The sequence below is a fragment of the Pteropus vampyrus genome, unplaced genomic scaffold, assembly GCF_000151845.1.
Source record: "Pteropus vampyrus isolate Shadow unplaced genomic scaffold, Pvam_2.0 Scaffold3, whole genome shotgun sequence".
NCBI classification, from domain to species: domain Eukaryota; kingdom Metazoa; phylum Chordata; class Mammalia; order Chiroptera; family Pteropodidae; genus Pteropus; species Pteropus vampyrus.
In genome coordinates this window covers 5554457-5576477 of record NW_011888784.1, presented here as the reverse complement: position 1 = coordinate 5576477, position 22021 = coordinate 5554457, and the positions used below count along the sequence as shown (strand labels likewise).

General features: G+C 39.0%; 1 protein-coding gene across 1 annotated transcript in view; it reads left to right on the top strand.

Annotated features, from left to right (window-relative positions):
• The window catches only part of KATNAL2 (katanin catalytic subunit A1 like 2), a 61854-nt gene extending 40180 nt beyond the window's left edge, over positions 1-21674 (top strand). Inside the window, exons 10-16 of the mRNA XM_011361017.2 lie at positions 1970-2033; positions 2233-2351; positions 6761-6852; positions 9050-9160; positions 19659-19821; positions 20614-20716; positions 21237-21674. Coding sequence (XP_011359319.1) covers positions 1970-2033; positions 2233-2351; positions 6761-6852; positions 9050-9160; positions 19659-19821; positions 20614-20716; positions 21237-21376 — 792 coding nt within the window. The 3' untranslated portion in view covers positions 21377-21674. The remainder of the gene's footprint in view (positions 1-1969; positions 2034-2232; positions 2352-6760; positions 6853-9049; positions 9161-19658; positions 19822-20613; positions 20717-21236) is intronic.
• The last annotated feature ends 347 nt before the right edge of the window (positions 21675-22021 follow it).

Below are 22021 nucleotides of genomic sequence, written 5' to 3'. Positions count from 1 at the left end.
ATACTTCGTCAATACTGGAGTACCAAGGCCCAGTACATTCTAGACAGTTTGAAATCATGTTACATGTGGGTTCAAGGCAGGTGTCTGCTCTAAGTGGAAATTTAAGATTTAAGACTCTGTAGTACATATGATTTGTAAGTTCCTATAGATCAGCTCAAATTAGCTTGCCTCCAAAAAAATATATTATAGTAGAAATATTCTGTAGGAGAGGGCTGCTTACTTCGTTTTCATATATTTCTCTCCTTCCCCCCAAACTCCCATCATCTGGAGCTTTGCTTTTGGCTGGTTGTAAAGACTTGGTAGCTCCTTTAGGGCAATGGCCAGTAAAGACAGCATGCTGTGTCATCACTTACTCCTGACAAGTCTTTGTGCAGAGTGGCTCAATCAACAGGAAAAAAGAAAAAGAAAAAAGAAAAACAAGACTCTCCATGTTTGGTTTACAAATGTGGTGATGAGAAGATCAGTGTATCACATAGTTTTAGCTATATGACAGACCACCCCAAAATGTAGTGTCTTTGAAACAATAATTATTTGTTGGCAATTCCGTGGGTAGGCAGTGGGGGCTGGGCTCAGCTGGGCCGGTTTCTCTCTTTTTCACATGGTATTGGCTGGCCTCATTCACATGTGTGCGGCATCAGCCAGAGTGTTTGGAAAAGATGGAGAGGCTGGGAAAGCTGGGATAAACAGGACAGCTGAGGCCTCTCTCCACGTGCCGCTCGTCCTCCAGCAGGCAAGGCCAGTCTTATCCACATGGTGGCGGAGAGTTTACAGACAGAAGCAAGAAAGGGCAGGTCTCAATCCACGAGCGTTTCCCGCGTCTCCTCTTATAGTCCTCATATTTCCTAGTCTTATATTTTCAAGCTCCTTATATTTGCTAATGTCCCATTGACTGAAATTACAAGGTCAAGTCCAGATTCAAGTGGTGGAGAAATATACTCTGCCTCTTGATGGAAGGAGCTAGAAGGAATTCGTGGCCATTTTCAGTCAGGATTACAAGTTTGTTTTGTTGAATAACCTATTTATTTTTTGCCACTGAATCCTTGCCGCCCCTGATTTTTGGATGCTTCTATTCTAGTGAGACAGAAATCAATAAATGTGGATTGTGTTTCTCCACCTTTTTTCCTGTGTTCAGACATGGGGGTAAGAAATACGCTAGTGTTCAGAACTGGTAGATGTTCATTCACCAATGCCTCTGAGTGGCTCTATAGTACAAGACTTATGGAAAGGATAGAACATCTCATTGAAACTCCCTGGATGTGTTATCCCCATGGTATTATAAGCTCTGTACGTGATGGCATAGAGATTTTGACATTAGCATCAGCTAGGAACTAAAAGCTAGGTACAGTTATACTATCCTCTTTCCTTATGGTTGTTCTCTACCAACCCTACCCACCCTCCAGATTGTTTGAATTCGAACTAATGGGAGAGACTCATTGAAGATTATGCATGTCCCGTTTGGAGCCAGTGTCTCATCATGCATTCGGCACTGAATGTTCCCAGTTTCTAAATCAGACTTCCCCACAGCTTTGTGTTTTATTCACATACACCTTTATTTGTTGGTTCTAGCGTTTCTCTTAAGTTTCATACCCGCTTTACAACATTCAAAAGATTGCCAAATGCTCTGCATATAGAACTCGGGGGAAATGATGTTATCATGTAAGAAATTTGTCCTGGATCTTGATCTCCATCGTAATGGAGAGGAAAAGTACATACATATGCCTTTTTTTTTTTCGTCCTTAAAAATGTTTCTCTTTTAAAAAGTCACAAAAATTAAGCCATGCATTCCTATCAAATGTGAAAGTAAAATTGGGATAAATAAGATATATGCATTAGTAGCCAGCCTTAAAAAAAGGAAAATGTGAATCTTAGCGTTGTGCTGTGTTTTGCTCCAGCTTCGCTAGCTTGCCTATGCTAAGGGTGCGACTGACTCACAGATACCAAACCTCATTGCTGTTCCTTGTTCCCATAGTACCCACAGCTGTTTACAGGAATTCTTTCCCCCTGGAAAGGACTACTGCTGTATGGCCCTCCAGGTAAAGGTGCTTTTCTGGTTTAGTCTTGGTATTAAGCGTGTATGCAGAGGATGAGTTGCCCCACCTGTCCTCGCCTCAGGACTGGGGCAAACAAGTGCCGAGGAACCTCCTCCTTTTTTGCTTGTGAGACTGACTTCTGTCTGTAAGCAAAGAAGTGAAGTTCAAGTGCTGCTCATACTTTATTCGCATGTGTCTCTAGGTACAGGAAAGACTTTGCTGGCCAAAGCTGTGGCCACGGAATGCAAAACAACCTTCTTTAACATTTCTGCATCTACCATTGTCAGCAAATGGAGAGGGGATTCAGAAAAACTTGTTCGGGTAGGAATTTTTTTTTTTCATGTATAATTGACATACAATATCCTATTAGTTTCAGGTCTACATCATAGTGATTTGATATTTATACACATTATCGAATGATCCCCACAATAAGTCTAGTTACCATCTGTCTCCATACAAAGTTACTACAATATGGTTGACTATATTTCCTATGCTATACATTATATCCCCGTGACTTATTTATTTTATAACTAGAAGTTTGTAGTTTGTATCTCTTAGTCTGTTTCACTTATTTTGTCCATCCCCTCAACCCTTCCCTTCTCTGGTAATCACCAGTTTGTTTCATAGATACAGGCATTCTTGATTTTGGATTTTTAGAATAAGTTCCAGCAGAATACAGTAGTATAAAATGATGTTACAGCTTATTTGTTTGTAGGTGATTTATATGTTAGAATTTACCCTGGATCTTGATTACCAAAAGCCCGGGAGATGGAGTGACTATCATATGTGGATATTAGTTATGCTCCCATCAGCAAAACATGATCTTCCTTCCTTTGGGAATTTGACTGGCAGTGCTTTTGTGATTCACGCAAGTTATGAATGGAAGCTGGAAAAAACTGTCTCTGAAGTGGCCTATTTTTTTTTCACTAGAGAAGCATTTATTATTAAGCATTGCAGGATATTCAGTTAACATTTATTGAAAGACTACTACTGTATGCTAGTTTTAAGAAATTTAAAACTTAATTATTCTTTCAGATGCTCTCAGCAACTTTCCTTCACAGTGCCTACAGGATGTAGGGTTTTTTTTCTTTCCTTAAGAGACTGTTTCCATCTTTACAATATCTCATTCATAGTCTATAGTGTATTTTATAATATAAAATTTTATCTTTTGAGAACACCTGTTTATGATTTATGCCTTAATATAAGGTGGGTTCTTCTCAGAAATCCTTTTAAACTATTGCACTCTGCGGAATGACTGATAGGTAATCACTACTAAGTGAAAAACTTATATTTTTTATGAGAAGAAATTAATCTAAAATTTTATCCTTAAATTATATTTCCTTGGGTGACTCATTTTCAAAATATTATGGCTTAATTGGAAGGCATAATAAGATATTTTAAAGGACTCATTTACCTGAAGTAACCTATTATTCACTATTTTGATCATTGTTCTCAAGTTGTTTCAAATGTGTCTGTTTTTATAAACTCTTATCACCTCTTTAAGATTGTAATTCATGGAAATCTATATTGACATCTTCTATTTCTTTGTTCTTCATCTTAAGTCTAACTCATTTCCAGGTCCAAAGATGGGACCTGAATTTAGCTGCTCCTCAATTTGTGGGTTTCAGCTAAAATTCAACTAACTAAAATCCTTATCAGCCTGAAGATTTTTTTTTATTTTTAACATTCCATTTCTGTGTGCTGAGGAACAAACAAAACTTACAAAATTCCCCTAGAATCAGTTTAGATTCATCTCCTATCGTGGAAAACAGTGGTTAGAGCTATGAACACAAGATACAGCAAAGTGTTCAAAGAAACACTGCACTATATTGCCTGGACAGCACTTACCTGGAGAGCACTTAACCGGGACAGAAGAATTCATTCAGATATTGTGTGAATATTCTTAACAAAGATTGATACTAAATGGATTTTCTTGTTTAATGCCAAATAGCCAGAAAAGCCATTTAACCACAACTCTCCCTTCTGTGTGAGCATTTTATTTAAAGTTGTCCTCTGCTTCAAATATTCTTTTGTTAGAATTCTAAGAGTGAAGAAATGATTCCTCCATTTTATATTTAAAAAGTAGCTAGTCTTTTTGGAGGAAAAAAAAAAAAAGTACAAAATGGTATATAGACCTGTGAGCCTTCACCTCAGAGGCAACCACTACAATTCCTGGTGCAATCTTATGGAACATTTATCTCCATCTGCATTAACATCAATAACTGTATCTGTATCTCCCTTTTAAAATACAAGTAGGAACATTTTTTTCCCTGTACTTTGTATTTTTTTCTCACTTGACAGTATAACTTGGGTATTGTTCCACACTATTACAGACAGAACATGTCCTTTTACGTGTCTGAATGAGTATTTCAAAGCATGGGTGTGTCCCAAAACATATTTAACCAGTCTTTTCTTGATGGACATTTAGGTTGTTTCCAGTCTCTTGCTATTACGACAAAGTTACAGTGAACAGTGTGAATACACACACAACTTTGCATATATAGTCACGTAGGACTATTTCTTTGAAGTAGAATTGCTGGGCCAGAGGGAATGAACATCATGATTGCAAAACTGCCTGCCAGCAGGGTGGCACCAGCTTACACTCCCATCAATGGTGAATGTGTTTGCTTTCCCGCATCCTGGCCAACACTGTATAGAACTCAAATTTTAAAATCTTTGCCAATCTGATAGTGACAGAAATATTTCAGTGCTCAAATATGCATTGCTTTAATTCTGCATGAATTTGAACATCTTTTCATAGGTTTAGAAGAATTTGTATTTCTTTTTCCTGTGAAATGCATTTTTTATTTTGGATATTTAAAAAAAATAATTCAAGAGAAAAATAGATAACCTCTACTAATCTTGAAGGATCTCATCTTCTATCCTTTAAGAAACTACTTTGTTTTCTGAGCTCTTGAAAATATCACCTGCAAAATCTTGGTCATGCTGTCAAGCTCCTTATTGTGAAGCTTTCAGATAAAGAAAGCCCTTCGGGACCTTCCCTTAAATCAAAGAAGTGTTCCTACCATTTGCTTCTCTTTCTGTTCCAATTAAGAGTTATTTATAGGGAACCCTTGGGTTATATCCCTCCCTCCCTTCCTAATGTTCATGCCTCTTAGGAGTTGATGCTATTGAATACTTGAGTGGTCTCTTTAGCAAATGCACACACCTGTTGGTGCTTACATCTTTCAACATCCACCCTCCACCCCCAGCTATATGATTTAACTTCCTCCAAGTACTTTTGAAAATTTTAGAGTAATGCTTCCAGAGCACTTACCTAGGATTCTGTATATTCTCTGGCAGTGGAAAGAGCAGTGGCGTGATCAACATGGAGACATAGGCTCCAGATATGGTTCTCTTTCCAACTGGATGTTTGGTCTTGTCTTGCCCCTTCATCTCTCTGCACCTTAGGGAGCTCCTTAAAAATGTGTACGATTCTAATAGAGTCCTAATATTCCATTTTTCATTGATTGAGTAGATTGCTGCTGTTACACTCATCCTTAATATCAGGTATATTTGGGCTTTTGTGTGTGTGTGTGTGACAAGACAAGTTACTTGCTTCTAATGAGGTGCTTTCTATTATGTCTAAAAGGCATTTGCGATGAGTGTCCCAGAATGGACACTGTCCTCTCAGTTCATTAGGCTGAGCCAACTGTCTTGGCCGAATGAAATTAGATTCTGTAAAGGAAAATACTTAAGCATGAATATGGATGTACCATAATGCAAGCAGTGGTAAAGGAGAGAAATTTCCCATTTGGTGAAAAGGAGACTTGTAAAGGACAACCTGCTACTACTCATGAAAACCACCATCTGGCCTTTTTGAGCCCTTTCTTTCTTATTTGTGATGCTTTGCTAGTGCTAAGTGACATGGAGAATAAATCCCCTCTGCCTATTAAAGAACCTCGTTTCTAAATCTCTACTGCTTTCTCTGATCAACCAGTGAAGAATTGTATATGGTGCTCAAGAGAACAGTTTCAGGGTTTAAAAAAAAAAAAGGGTCTAGCTTTTTATACTCTTTTCATCACCACCATATCTCCCTTTAGAGCTCTTTATTTTGTTTTTATATGTCTGTGCTTTTGCTGCTTGCTTTCCTATTCTTGTTCAGTCTATAACAGTTTATTCTGGAATGGAACGTTTTACTCAATCGGGAATTGCCTTCAAGTAGCTGAGCCTACTGAACGGCAGTGTCGGGGCGGTATGGAGACCCCGTGGAATAATCTGGGGAGCAGAAAGAGGCAAAATTCTTTGGTTCTGTTACCCATGACTGGAACTCTATCCTTTTCCTGCAATTCTTCCTTTTGAGAATAACCTTGTCATTATCCCAAAAGGCTTAGGGAAACTTATCAAAGGATTTTACGTTATTTCAAGGCTTTTGTGTCCCTGTGGAACATGTTATTGACAGAGGGTCTCGGGGTTAGCTAACGGTCTGGAAGCTGAGGGCTGAGTATTACTTTAAGTTCTCCCATATATGATTAGTAACCTTGAGCTAACCACTGACTCTCTCTGGCTCTAATTTTATCAAGTGATAAATGGAAATAATTGGACCATCCAACCCCATGGGGTGTGCTAGGGAGAAATAATTGTCATGATTATAAAGTTATTAGTGAAATATACAACAGAGTGCAGCATAAATGCTTAATATTATAGTCATTCTAAGCTTTTAATCTCTGGGAGCATCTCAGAACTTTAAATATACGAATTTGAACATGTGGTTGCTTTTCTCCCACCAGGTGTTATTTGAACTTGCTCGCTATCATGCCCCCTCCACCATTTTCCTGGATGAGCTGGAATCGGTGATGAGTCAGAGAGGCACGGCTCCTGGGTAACAGACTTTTTTTTTTTTTTTTTTTTGGTCATCACTTCTCCCCTCTTGTAAGTGTGTTTGATGGTCGGAAGCCCATCGACATTTACCAGCAGAATGAGCCTATTAATAAGCCCACAAATTTTCTGCAGACACACGGAAAGGTCTTTAAATTAGATCCTGTTAACTGAATAGCTGATTTAAGTAGTTTTTATAACCGGAGGAAATGTCATCCTGCCTTCCCCCTTCCCCACAGCGTGGTTTTCAGGCCTGAAGATCACCCAGCCCCAGAGTCCCAGGCTGCTGTAACCGTCCTGCTGGCTCAAAATAGCTACCTATGATCGCTTCCTCTGGAGCCAGAGGGCTGCCTGTGGGGAATGGGGCTGCAAAGGGCCAAGTCCTGAGAGGCACAGTCTTTGACAAGGTGTGCGAGGCTAGGGGAGCCACCGGATCTGTGACATCGAGCTGTCTCTCAGCATGTCTGATTTTAAATATGTCACATGTGTCATCTCTAAAGATGAAGTGTCCGCTAATGTCCCCAGCAAGAAAGACCATTCACTTCCAGTCACTTCTCAGACTATAATAAGCGTGATCTCTCTCTCTCTCTCTCTCTCTCTCTCTCTGTGTTTGTGTTTTAAGAATGCTTTTTCTATGAAACATTTTACTAAACTTGTCTCTCCTGGCTTGAAAAAAACAGGTCTCTGGGAACTCTCAACAGACTGCATTTATTAATGGCCTCTAATGGTCTATCATCAAGGCAGAATTAATAGTAATAAAAAGCAAATAATTAGCTTGTTGGGAGCTTAACTAGAATATTATTTATAAAATTTTACTTATTCAAAACCATTTTCCCAGCAGGGAAAAATAACCATTATGGTCCATGCCATTGATTGAAACAGGAAGATTCCATGGCTGAGTGGGTGCCGTCAGCCCCAGGCTAGGGCACTCAGCCCCTCTATACAGGACCTGACTGGAGCAGGCAGCTGTACGGGCACCTGGCTGGGAATCCACCAGACTAGTGGTCATTCCCTCTGCAAAGCCCCAGCCGCCTGGCCTGCCTTACCCTGGGAACTCGCTCTTACGTTCTCTTTATTGGTCTTTATCCCTGGTTCCCCACCGCTCTGACTGAGCTAATTTGGAAACTTTACTTACTATCCTTGAGTGTGCTCCAGGTTTGGCACCGAATGTCAGTTTCCTCGTCCGGAACTTAAACTCTAAAACTAGAATCTGCAAAGAGCCAGGGAATCGGGGCAGGTGCTTGGAAGACTTCTTGGGTCATATTATGTTAAAAGAATAATAATTAGGGGCAAATGCTGAATAAATATGTAACTGTACTGTGAGACTGCTCTCTTGGGAAAAGGTAGTTAGATAATAAGGGACAAAGTTCCTAAAAAAAACTGCATACCTGATTTGGATTGCCACCATATACATACAGAGATGAGAAATTGAATGTCATCTTGTCCAAGAAAGGTTTTTTTTTTTTTTTCTGTCCTTCGACCTTCATCCACACAAGTGAAGAGGAAGGAGAGCCTGCTGGATGTGGTCTGTATTTAGAGCCAATTTGGATTGTCTGGGTCCTGTAGTGAGCTCTTTCTTGTGGGAGGGTCTTTGGCAGTGGTGGGGGTGGGGAGGTTGGAGGATGAATTTGCCTCCAATTTGCTGTGCAAGGAAAGCATAGATAGTTCCCATGTCATTATTTTGCCTCTTACTAGGAGAGAATGAAACAGATCTGTCTAGCAGTTATTCTCTCTTTTTGGACAGTTTATATCCATACATTGTACTAAAAGAAATACTGCCTGTGAAACTTCTTTCATGCCTGCTATATAAATGAAAAGGATTATTCTCAATAATGCCGTTTTATTTTTTTTTAAAGGTAAATAATACTGCAGGTAGATACAGCAGGTTGCATTTAACTGACCAGTGGCACTGTCTATCCTTCAGTTATTTTCCAGTTCACTGCAAACATTTGGATTTCTTATCAATATCATCATTATGTTCATTTACTTCCTCTCTATTACTCTCTAAGGGAATATAGCGCCAAATGACTTGTTTCTTCCAACTCTCATAGGAGTGGCTCTTGAGAATGAGGCAAGGAAGGGGTTAGCTGCCGGAAGGGAACCCTTTCCACAGTCCCTGAGTCCTTGCTGTGAGTGCTGCTTTTGTCATGGGAAGCAAAGGCTTTGCCCTTCGGAGAACCTCACCTCCTGTCTCTCTCTAGCGGAGAGCATGAGGGAAGCCTTCGGATGAAGACAGAACTACTGGTGCAGATGGATGGGCTGGCTCGCTCTGAAGACCTTGTGTTTGTTTTAGCAGCTTCTAACCTGCCCTGGTAAGACATCTAGAGAGTGCATTCTGAATACATTTCAGAATACATGTAAGTACGGATAAAGATATTATAGTGGCCACTTTGGGCAAAGCCTCCTTGTTTGGTTCCAGTCTCAGAAGATTAATCTGAAGTCTTACCTGTTCAAGTCCTCAATCCTCACTATCTGTACCATGAAAGAATCTGCCTTAACTGAAGAAACCTAGGCTAGGGCTACCACTGACAATATTTAAAATTGATATTTTGCATTTAAAAACAATTTATGTACTATGTTTAAACAGGACTTTGGCATAGAACAGTAACATGCTAAAATCTCTAGGACTCAAAGACTATTCCAGAAATAGTATGTTAGATTTTAACAGCATTAAAATTAAGCTTTTTTTAAGTTAGGAAGAAAATATTTTCCTTAATGTTGCACAGTAAATAGAAAGCTAAATAATCTCTAATTGAAAATACAACCTACTCTCAGAGTCTTTTATTCAAACTGTATCCCAGAGTGGTTTAAGAAAAATTCTAGAAGGGGAATTGGGAAATAAGAGATGTTGACTGGGGAGAAACAATATCTACTTGGAGAGTATATTTTAAAAATAATTATAATCTTTTATAATTCCAAGAATATTTTCACGTTCATTATTTCTTTTGAGATACAGGTGAGACAGGAGACAGATAAGGAAATGCTGCTTTCCCATTGGCAGAGGGGGACCAAGGTCAAGGGAGGTCAATCCACCCTAAGTCAACAGCAAATTTGCAACAGGGCTCAGACTTTGACACCCTTACCTTACCCCTGCCCTTTCATTTCTGTTCCCACATGCAAAGATGAAATGAGACTCACTTCTTTAGGACGTGCTGATCAGCTGGGCTCCTAAAGCAGAAGTCACTGAAAAGAAATCATGATGCTTATGTGTAATCTGTTATTTTAAGTATATTCATAATTTAAACCTGGTTCCACCTCCCTGCAAATTTATACATGTTCTCTAATGTGCTAAAGTGATCAGCATTCTGCATTTTGAAGATACAGGTTATTTATAGATAATATTAAAGAGGAGTCTATTTAATTACAATTGTGGAATCCTTTAGAGAAAGAATTTCTGTTCCTTCATCCATTTGAAACAGGGTTGATCATAATACTTTACTTATGTCTCAGGGGAGAGGGTGTGAAAACAGTGAAGCTTTGTGCCTGGCTTTGAGAAGGTCTATGTCCCCAGGGAGACCTACGCCTTTTCTAGAGGATTAGAGAACCCTCTGCTGCCAATGATACCTAGGACTTGGTTGAGGAAGTTACTGTGCTGCCACCATTTCCCTAAGGTAATCAGTTTTGGTAAGCCCCAAATAAAATGGTTCAGAGAGGCAACCCCCGCCCCCTGCCAAAAAAATTGCAAATAATAAAAAGTTAAATTAAATAAGCTTAGAAGGGCTTTCCTGAAAGAATTCCTCTAACATGTCAAATGGCAAATACACACATGCTTTTGAGAGTCCATCTTTCATATCACAGATTGCTTCATTACAATGTATCTTGGAACCAATATGCTCTAACCCATACATCCTTGAGCATTGCTGAGATTTTAATAAACATTTTATTATGAAAAATTCCAAACAAACACTAAAAAAGAAAAAGACACAATGAACCCACCACTTCACAGTTTCCATAACTAACAATCTTGCCCAGTTGATTTCATCTATTCTTACCTCCCCTCTTTTTTGCTGAATATCTTAAATTATATCCCAGATTATTACGTTATTTCTCACGTACATACTTCAGCATACATCTTTAAAAAAATAAGGATATTTTCTTACATTCTCACAATGCCATTATCACACCCAACAAACTTAATATTAATTCCTTAATATTATCTAATACTCAGTTTATATTCAGATTTCCCATTTTGTTTCAAAAATGTCTTTTTACAACTGATTTACTAAACTAATATCCAAGCAAGATTCACCCCGGTACTCAAGCAAGGTTTGCATTTTGTAATTTATTGTTCTCTAAAGTCTTTTTTAATTTGGATCAAACTCCTTTTTTTTTCCCCCCTCACTTGCCATTGACTTGACTGTCAAGGTAATTGTCCTGTAGAATGTCTAAACTTTCTGGGTTTGGCTCATTGTATCCTCAGAGTAGTATTCAGATTGTTTCTCTTACCACTATAATTACTCTAGACTAAACATTAGATTAGATTCAGGATCAGCAAAATTTTTTGGCAAACATACATCATAGGTTATGCTGCGTACATCACATTGCATTGCATCCAGAGAGAGGTAATGTCCTGTTGTCCAGCTTCAGGTGAAGCCAAGATCTATCAGTGCGTTCAGGTGTACAGTTCTCATCAACGGTTTTAGCATCCATTGATGATCTTTGCCTGAATCATTATTTCACTAGGGGTGTGATTCTATGGTTCCCTCTCATTGATAACTAGAACTGCTCTCTATAATAGAACTTTCTCTTATCCAGTAAGGCTATTTAGTTACCCTGAAATATAGTTCTTACTAGACAAGCAGGATTCTTTCTTTTTGATTTTTAAAGTCATGAGTTGTACCCTAGTAACCTCCAGTGGTAACTAATGAGTCAGTCTCTCCCCAACCCCCTTCCCTTTCTATATGATCTAATGACTTGTCAGGTATAACCTCATCAGTTTTTTAAAGAAAATCTCTGTTGAGATATAACTCATGTACCATAAAATTTACTTATTTAAAGTATACGGTTCAATGGTTTTAACTATATTTATATGGTTGTACAACTATCACTATCGCTGCAATCAATTTTAGAACATTTTTCTTTACCCCCAAAGAAACCCCATACCCATTATTAATTACTGCTCCCAGCACCAGGCAACCAGTAATCTATTTTCTGTTTCTATATATTTGCCTATTCTTGTAACTATGAGTGGAATTGTTATGGTAACTCTATGTTTAATCGTTTAAGGAACTTTTGCCTTCCTTGCTTCCTCCTTCCTTTGCCTCTTTTTCTCTCATCCCTTCCTCTCTCTCTTCCTTCCTTTCTGAACGTTTTTGTTCCTCTTTCTCTCTTTCTGCCCTTGTTAAACTTCCCATGTCTGTCCTTCCTAGGCTCAGAGGCTTTCTGAAAACCCTGTGACTGGTTATTCGACGGCAACGCTGTCTCATAGAAATATAATGTGAGGCACACATGCACTTTAAAATTTTACATTTAAAAATATAAAAAGAAACATAAAATTAATTTAAATAACATTTAGCCCAACATATCCAAAATATCATTTCAATATGTAATCAATATTAAGAATATTGCGATATTTTACTTTTTTAATAGTAAATCTTTGAAATTCAGTGCAAATCCATTTTAAATTTATGGCACATTTCAATTTGGACTAGCCACATTTCAAGGTCCAGTAGCTACAGGTGGTTGGTTGATGGCTACCATATTGGACAGTGCAGTTCCAGAGACTAATTTGCCTAATCCCATGCTGCTGTGGCAGAGATTGATTAATTGCCTCCCAATATTCCCATTACCCAACATAGAATTTTGGAGTTCTATTTCTTAGTGTCCCTGCTATTAGGTGTGGCCAAGGCCAACCTTCTTTGTTACTTGCACAAGATGACTCAGGCTTCATTTGTACATTTTGATCCAGACCTGGAATTAGCCATTGATTCACAGAGCTCTGGGTCCCTTTAATGGGAAATGATATTGAGAGAATTATAGTCTCACAATTAGAGGGGCTCCTTGCTACTGGATTACCATTAGTTCTTGACCTTTTGATTGGGCAGAGCTAGGAAATACATAGTTTTAAAAAGAGGCAAATAATAGGTTCACAATAGTATTTCCCATTCAAATTTAATTAAATTCTTTAATTTAGTTGAATTCTTTGATTTTATATTGCATGTTTTCTCTAATTGTGAAAATCTTAGTCCTTAACAACATTAATATAATATTAATTTTATCATAATATGTAGATCTATTTTATATTTGTATATATAACAGAGTTTCTCATTGATAATACCAATACTATCAGGACGGTAACATTTTGATGAGGAAAATGGCACAGACCTGGCCTAATTAAGATAGAAGTGCCAATTCAAGATTTCTCAACTTCAGCACTATTGACATTTTGGGCCAGATAACTCTTTGCTGTGGGGGGCTGTCCTGTGCACTGTAGGATGCTAGGCAGCATCCCTGGCCTCTCCCCACAAGATGCCAGTAGCACCACCCATTCCCCAGTTGTGACAACCAAAGTATGTCTCCAGACATTGCTAAATGTTCTCGGGGGGTGGGGAGAATCACTCCCAGTTGAGGGTCCCTGGACTAATGATACATAATGAATATAATGTTACATAGAGATAAGCTGCCACATGCTCCACAGCTAAACTCTCAAGGTTTTTTTTAAAGAACTCCATAGAATAACTGAACTTGGTTTACTTACACAAAAGGAGACATATAAATTGTTCTGTATCTTGATTTTTTTTTTTTTCTTAACAAAATATACTGGAGATCTTTCCAAAGAAATACAGAAAATTCTTCTTTACTCCATTTATATATAGCTGCATATGTCCCATTTAGTGCATATGGTAACCTATCCCAATCACCTAAGGATGGGTATTTTGGTTATTCCTACTTTTTTGGTATTAAAAATAATGCTGCAATGAGTCATGGTGTGCACATATCACTTTGTGTATTTGCCAGTGTATCTTTGGGGTAGGTTCCTGGAAATAGACATGCTGGGTCAAAGGGTTAATGTGCATGAAATTATAGTAGAGATTGCCAAATTTCCCTCCTTAGAGGTTGTGCATCTTGTATTCCCACCAGTGTCCTGCTGTCATTACTTAACATTATAGTAAGAACATTTCCAATGTCATTAAAGAATCCTTGAAAATTAGAAGCTATAATGGCTGCCCTAAATTCCCACTTATGAATATACCACAATTTAGTTAATCATTTCTTTCCTGTCGAACATGTATGATGCTCCCAGCTTTCCTCTATTATAAATAATACTGAAACAAACTTCCTTGAAATAAATCTTTGACCAAAATCTGGTTGTTTCTTTAGGACAAATTTCTAGAAGTAGAATTATTATATCAAAGGGTAAAGATGTTTTTTAAGCTCCTTGCTACGTATTGCCCAAGTCCTTCTCCAAGGAAATAGTGTATTTTTTATCAAGAATATTGGGACAGGCCTTTATCTTGGCTCAGCATCTTAGGTGAAGGAATGCACTTAACTGATTCAAGCAGTTTGTTCTTCTGGGAGAAATAATTAAATAATATCAAAATGTGTAAAAACCCAGTTGTAAAATTTCAAAAGAAATGCTTTAGGGTTAGGTAGTGGTAGTTCTCATCTATAGCATCTTTCAGGGCACTAGGCTGTCCTTTACTGCTTGTGAACTTATCATTTCCCCAGACAAATCCATTCTGTCTCAAAGGGGTAGTCATTTCCTTCCTTCTTAGCAGTGAGATGGCATGTAGCATCTTTTGTTTATTCAGTGCTTCTCCTCCAAGGAGCACCTTCTCTGATCTATAGCATCACAGAGAAGACAAGAGAGAAGCAAGAAATAACAGCTCATCTGTGCCATTTGATGTGTAAATAAGCAGTGAGACGAATAACAAATGTCGCATTTTAACATTACCGCTTAAAGTAACTGCCATGTAATAAATGTTTAGTGAGCACAACTAGGGCTAAATTGACTCGCCTCAATTGTTGAGTATTCACAAACTCAGGCCCAGGAGTCCAGAGGGAGACAAAACATCGAACAGGGCCATTAAGGCAAATATCATCTTTAGATGTCTATTTAACTTGATGGTAGTTTGTACAAAAAGGTGTGAATATTGTGTGTGAAGCATGTTGGAACTCATCTTTTCCTTGCTTTATTCACAAAAGAGCTGGAAATATCGCTATCCCTCTTAAGAATAGACACCTGGTATAACCAAATTCTGGATTAAAAAAACAACCCCCCCCCCCCCCCCCGCCCTCAAATCCTAATATTTAGAAGAAAGCATAAGATCTAAGAAATTACTGCATTGGCAATGGGCAGGAATGTACCTATGTAAACAAATTTCTTCCCATATGAATTCTCTTCTCTTTGGTATATTTCTCTGGAAGTGTATGCATATGATTGAAGAATTCAGCAGACATAACCCAGCTTCTTTCCACAATAACTCCATACATTCCTTGGGTTCTATGAGAGAAGCTGGCTCAAGTAGAAAATGTAAGTAGGATTCAGCTTAAGCAAGCCTCACTGTAGAAGACAAGGTAATCTTCAATGCTTTATTCATTGCCTCCCCATTATCTACCAAAGAATACTGCATGCAGTTCCTTAACCTGCTCTTCAAAGATTGCCACGACTACTCACTTCATGTTGGTTATGTACATACTGCAAAGACTTTGCTCACAAAACTTCACTTTTCTCTGATCATGCTGAATATGTTTGAACTACTGAATGAATGAACTAGAATTATATTTAATTTCCAAATTCTGTAAAATTTGGAATGACCTCTGTCCCAGGAACCACACAGTTTAACAAGGGAAAGCAGAACAAGGGGCTGAGGAAGGGCCCAGAAGGATTGGCACAGGAGCCCAGGTGCTCAGTGCAAGGCCATGTAGTCCACGCAAACTGTCCAGGTGACCCAAGAGCACTGCCACCTGTGTATAGCAGTGAGCAGAGGGTTCAGTGGCCAGGCTGAGGTCTGTGAACCTTGTCTGTGTCTCACATGTCACTCTCACTGGTTGCTTTTGACCTTTCAAGTGAAGGAAGTATCAGATAACCAAAATAAAGAAGACAGGAGAACAGGATTATTAGTCAAAACTCAAAGTGTAAGAGCTAAAGAGAGTATCTTCTGGCTGCCACAGGTTACATTTTTTCATATAAATATATTGGCATAAAGAATAATTCCTGGGTACATTCCATTTGTCCTTTGTTTCCTCCCTTGTATGATTGTATTATTATTGATGTCATTAAAAGTGCATTCATCAGGCCAGGCTGTCAGAGAGTTGCACTTATTTTGTGCCCACAGGCAGTTTTGAGGTAAATCTCTTGCTTTAGGGCATTAGCTGATCAATACAGACATCTAGAGTGAGGGATTGTTTTCCCACCTCCCCTCTGCATGAAGTCACTCTGGATGGAATGGGGAGACCAAGAAGAAGATGCCCCTACAAAAGAACCTACCTTTTGCAGTCCCCTGCCTTCTCAGGAATGGGCAGCTGGTCCAAAGAAAGGCCATGGAAGAAAATGGCAACTACTGATCACCCTTAGCTCTGCCGTTTTTTCGGCTTATTCACTCTGCTTTCTTAGTTTTCGGTCTGATCTCGTCTTTTATCTTTGAAGTTCATGGGACCAACATTCCTGCAGCCCAAGGTCAAAACCTCCCTGTTATCACCTTTATTTACCTATAAGTAGGAGTTTGTCTTACTCATTTCTGTATATTGGAGACTTAGCAGTGACAATACACTGGGAAGGTGGTCAATATTGCTGAACTGAATGCTTAAAATGTGAGTTTAATGTTTTTTTTTTTCCTCTCTATTCAAAGATCTCCCCGTCCCCTCTCTCCTTTCCTTCCCCCAACTCACGTCACCTTCTCCTCCCACTAATTCAGCCACAACTATCTGCTAACTACCTAAATTGACTCTGGATTCATTCAGATACACTCAGGTATTCTATCAATTTCATCTTCTTGGAGATGTCTTCTAGAGCCTTCTTACCAACTCCAATCTGAACTGATTGTCCTCTTCACCCAGGATATAGAGGAGACCCTGGGACCTCACCTCATCATCCTGGAAGATTCCTTCTTTCCCTGTGTCAGACCATCTGTTTCTTGGATCCTCTGTGGCCCTTTGGTTTAGTTCATTCTCTCCCTTTGGTCCTCCAATATTTCCCTTATAAAGTGTACATGACAGATAAATTTTTTAGGCTTTGCATGTTGAAAATATCTTTATTCTGTCTACTAACTTAATTAATGGTTTGGTCAAGATAGAGACTGCTACATTGGAAATTATTTTTCCTCAGAATTTTGAAGGCATTGTTCTATTTTCTTCTTATTAAGATTCTCACATTGCTATTGAGAAGTCTTATTCTTGATCCTTTCTTCGTATGTAACCTGTTTTTTCTCTCTAGACGCTTTTATGATCCTCTCTTTCTTTGTTCTCGGGGTTCTGATATTTCACCATGATGTGACTTGGGAGTTTACCTGCAGTAACTGTGCTGGCAACAGATCGTGACAGAGACAGGTTCCAGAGTCTCACTCTTTGGTTTCAAATCCAATGCCACCATTCACTAGCTTACTGACTTCAAGCAAGCTATTCGACCTCTGTACCTCAGTCTCCTCATCTTAAAATGGAAATATTAGTACCTACCTACAAGATTGTTGTGAGAATTAAATGAATTAGTATCTGTTAAATGCTGAAAACAGCACTTACCACTTAGTGCTATTTTAAGCATTAGCTTTTACTAATATTTCAAACATGAAAAATAATCTAGAGTTCTGCAGAGTTTCTTCGACCCTCTGTTTTGAATGTGAATGTTGGCCTTGAGCAGGGCGATGTTTGTGTAGGGGAAGAGGTGGTTCAGTCTCTGATGTGAGACGAATTTCAGTGAAGTAAGGCTGATAAAGAAATAGGTAACTGTTATTGCTGGTAAGGCAACCCTAGCCTGTGGTTCTCAGCTCAGGATGGGAGGAATAAACACAATCTTTAAGAAAATCTGGCCACTCCAATTTAGGAGTCAGGTATGCTCCGTAAAAGGGTGTTTTCATTTTTCAATCTAAAAGGAAATAGCATGACATAGATTCAGAATTAAATTAAGAAAAATGGGAGGATGCTTTGGAAGTTTTTATGAATAAGAAATATCTGGTGAGGATGTTTTCATTGTTACTCCTTATTAATGAGTAACGTTATTATCCCAGACCAACACACAAGCATTTCCTAATTTCTATACCAGGAAATCAAACAGATGTTTCCCTCCCTTCTAGGAATTTGAAATTTTTAAACATATTAAGAGTAAACAGACTCACACTCAGAATGATCTGCTGGTAACAGGAATGGTGATTCTGGGTAAGTAAGAGCCCCAGTTAATGAAGGAAAACTACTTCACATAATTCTGAATAATACATTTAGAATAAAATTTTCTTTTAAATAACCATTTTGCACCACTCTTGTGAAAAAATTGACTCAAAGATCATTAACAGATGCTAAAACCACTAGTTGAAAGGGATTGGAGACAGGGGCATTCGCATGGTGACAAGTATTGTATGTAGAATACTTACGACTTGCAGAGAGATTTTTCCTTTACAGTGAAGAAATACACCGTCACTAGATGATTCCAGTAATTGAACACAACATCACTAATAGTGAGACAAACCCAACAGGTGGATCCCAGCATAATAAATATGAAAATACATTGATATATTTCATCTGTGAAATATACGGGCCAAAATTTTTACCCTAAGTCTAATTAAGCTTTTAGATCTAACTTGTCTTAGAAAGGAGGAGCTAGCGGAACCCATCACATGATACCATGAGGAAAACATTGGGTGAATCCAGAACGTGGGGCATTTCATTCTACAACTAGCCTTATCTTTTCAAAAAGGGATCAGGGCAAGGAGACTGGTCTAGATTATGAGATTTAAAAGACATACTCATATGTAATGCATGATCTGTAATTAGATTTTGGTCGGAAAAACTCTAAGATATTTTTGGCACGAACTGGAGAGATTTTAATATAGACACGTTATGCCATCAGTGTTAATTCTGTTAGGTGTAATAACAGTATTGCGGTATGTAAGGAAATACCCTTTTCGGAGGGGAAGTGCATGCAGAAGCATTTAGGGGTGGGATTTTATGATATAACTTACTTTGAAATAATTTAGCTAAATAGATATGAAGCAGATATAGCAAATGTTAACTGTTGTTGAATCAAGATGGGAGGTTTAAGGATATTCATTGTTTTATTCTTTTCTATTTGTTTGAAAATTTTATATTAAGAAATTTAGGGAAACGGCTCACAGATACAAAATTGCATAAACCTGGCATGACAGCATTTTGGAAGGAGCACGAATGAGTGTCTGAAGCGCCACATTTGCATTGGACACCCAGAAGGAGCATTCGCTCTCTGAGTTCACCAGAGCAATGGAGTGAGATAGTCATTCGCTCCAGAATGTATGAGAATCTTGGAAGAATTAATGTACTTCCCAGAGTGCTCAAGTCATTGTCAGGAATAATTTACTCACTGGCAGGATCGGACTGAATAATTCATGTTACGACTTCAATGGGAATGCTCATTGTTTGGTTGCTGTTAGTTGGATTATTTCCCCCAAAATTAAGTCACTTGATATTACCTCCTTTACATGAGGTGTTTTGGGGATGTATTTTCTTTCCTTTTCTTAACCAATTCTTTCTCCCAAACAGCATGAAGTAATTGCCCTATCCACTCAGGCATAGAGGTAGAGTTAACAATTAAAATGCAGAACTGCTCCCTGCAGTGCAAAATTGTTCTTAAACTATAGTTGTCAGTTAGGAAGTGAGTTTACTGCCCCAACCAGTTCCTGTTTCCAGGGAGCTGGACTGTGCCATGTTACGCCGCCTGGAGAAGAGGATTCTGGTTGACCTCCCCAGCCCGGAGGCCAGGCAGGCCATGATCCGCCACTGGCTGCCCCCCGTGAGCCAGAGCAGAGCCCTGGAGCTGCGCACCGAGCTGGAGTACAGCGTGCTGAGTCAGGTAAGCTGCCCTGCAGGGAGGAACCACAAGACACCTTCTAGGCAGGGTCTCCTCATGAGCTGTTCGGAGCCTCTTCCTTGAATCACTTAGAAAAGATCCAAACTCTCTAGCAATGCAATGGGCTTCTTCTTCACGAAAGAACGAGCTCTTTGCCACTTGGAGATATTCAAGCAGAGAAAAACAATGTGATGTAGTGAAAATAGCACAGGGTTTAGACTCGGAGAACCTATGGCCCTGTGTGACCTCAGGGGAATCATTTATTCTCTGAGCCTCAGCTTCTTCATCTGTAAAATAGGTAACAGATCCACCGCAAAGGATTACTGTGATGATTAAATAAGTCTTTCACAAATGGAAGAGCTCTAGGTCTGTTACCCCTACTGTCACTGATATCACTGCCTCCACTGAGCGAACACTTGAACATGTTCTCTGAGGTTTCTCAAAGGCAAGAACTTACTTACAAGAACAAAAGTGTCTATTAAATTTGATCATCATTGGATTTAGGCACAGGGCCCTATTAAGCTATGTTGGATGGTCCAGTCCTTCACCAGCATCTTACAACATACATTTGGAGTTAGAAAGTTGTTTATTGACCTGCTTCTTAAGTTATCCAAACCTAAGAAAGAGGCCCCTCTCACCCCAAACACTCTCTATCTGGGAATCTTTGTATAGTGTTCATGGGGGCAGATGCAGAATCTAAACCCGGACTCCGTTACTGGGTCCTGCCTATAAGGATGTAATCACCACCAGCGTTCTACGTGCTGACCAATAATGTCTAGTTTGTGGCTGTTTCAGGAGACTGAGGGCTATTCAGGCTCAGACATTAAGCTGGTCTGCAGGGAAGCAGCTATGCGGCCTGTGAGGAAGATCTTCAATGCACTTGAAAATCATCAGTCAGGTACATATGGGATCAAAGCACACGTGTTCTGAGAAGGAAATTTGTGTTTAAAAATCCACCTTTCACCAGCAGATGGAGCCTTGCTCCTGTTCTTGGTGGCTCTTTACATTTGAACACGTTCTTTGGTCAAATTGTCCTTCCAGCACTCAACCCATCCCTACTCTGGTGTTCTGCTTTTGATCAACTTTGCCCCCAGATAAACTTAGGGCTTGGGCTTTTATTTCTCTGGCATACTATGATGTTGGGCTGGATCAACTGCGGCACTATATAAATATTAAATAATACTTTGATAATGATACCTTTAAGTCACTTTTTTTTTTTTTTTTTTGGTCTGGGCTGCATGGGCTGAGTTGCACATTAAAGAAATTTTATTCCCCAGCCCTCTTTAGTCTTGTCTTTTCTGCATTAACCATTAAGAATGCTGCATTATGCATTGTCTTGAAAGAAGGTCTATTAGCATTTCAAGAGCATTGATCATAAGGTCGATTGTTATGCTGTTTACTGTTGTGTTTTTATCTAGAGAGCAGCACTTTACCTAGGATCCAGCTGGATACAGTGACCACTGCCGACTTTTTGGATGTGCTAGCTCACACCAAGCCTTCAGCAAAAAACCTGACTCAGAGATACTCGGCGTGGCAAAGTGAGTTCGAGTCTGTTTGAAATCATATTTACCCTGACCTGGCCACAAAGACAACCACAGAGGCCTCCTGGTTTATTACTGTAAGTGAGAGAAGAACATAATGATTGGAATAGAAAAGAAAATTATTCTTAAAGACTGGATTAATTTGGACAACTGTATTGTTTTGGAAATGTGAGATTTCTTTGTTAATTTCATAATTGATATCAGCGAAATAGTGAAGATTTCAATTACAGTTGTATATGTTATTAGGTCAGGCAGTGGAGACTTTTCTTACAATTAGACTCTGTAAAATTTTGACGAACAATTTCTTGCAATGTTCCTCATTCGTGAATTGGTGTTTTCATTTTGAAGAAAAAGATGTAGTAAGGAAAGAGGTATTGGAATGCCCAGGGGAGCATTGAGCTGGGGAGCCAATCAGAAGCTAGGCTTGGCAGACCATCTGGCCAGCTGACAGTTCAAGGGTGGATAAGGATGGGAGCAGGGAAGGAAATGTAGTTTGTTGCTTCTGACAATATTCTGAATCTCATCAGTTCTCCCTAATTCTGACCTCAACCAGTGATATCGGCAGCAACCCACTACCAAACTATGCCTCCTCGGATATGTCACTGACCCATCTCTAGACATGACTGTTTTGAGTCTAGAGCTAATAGCAGTGGTGACTAGCA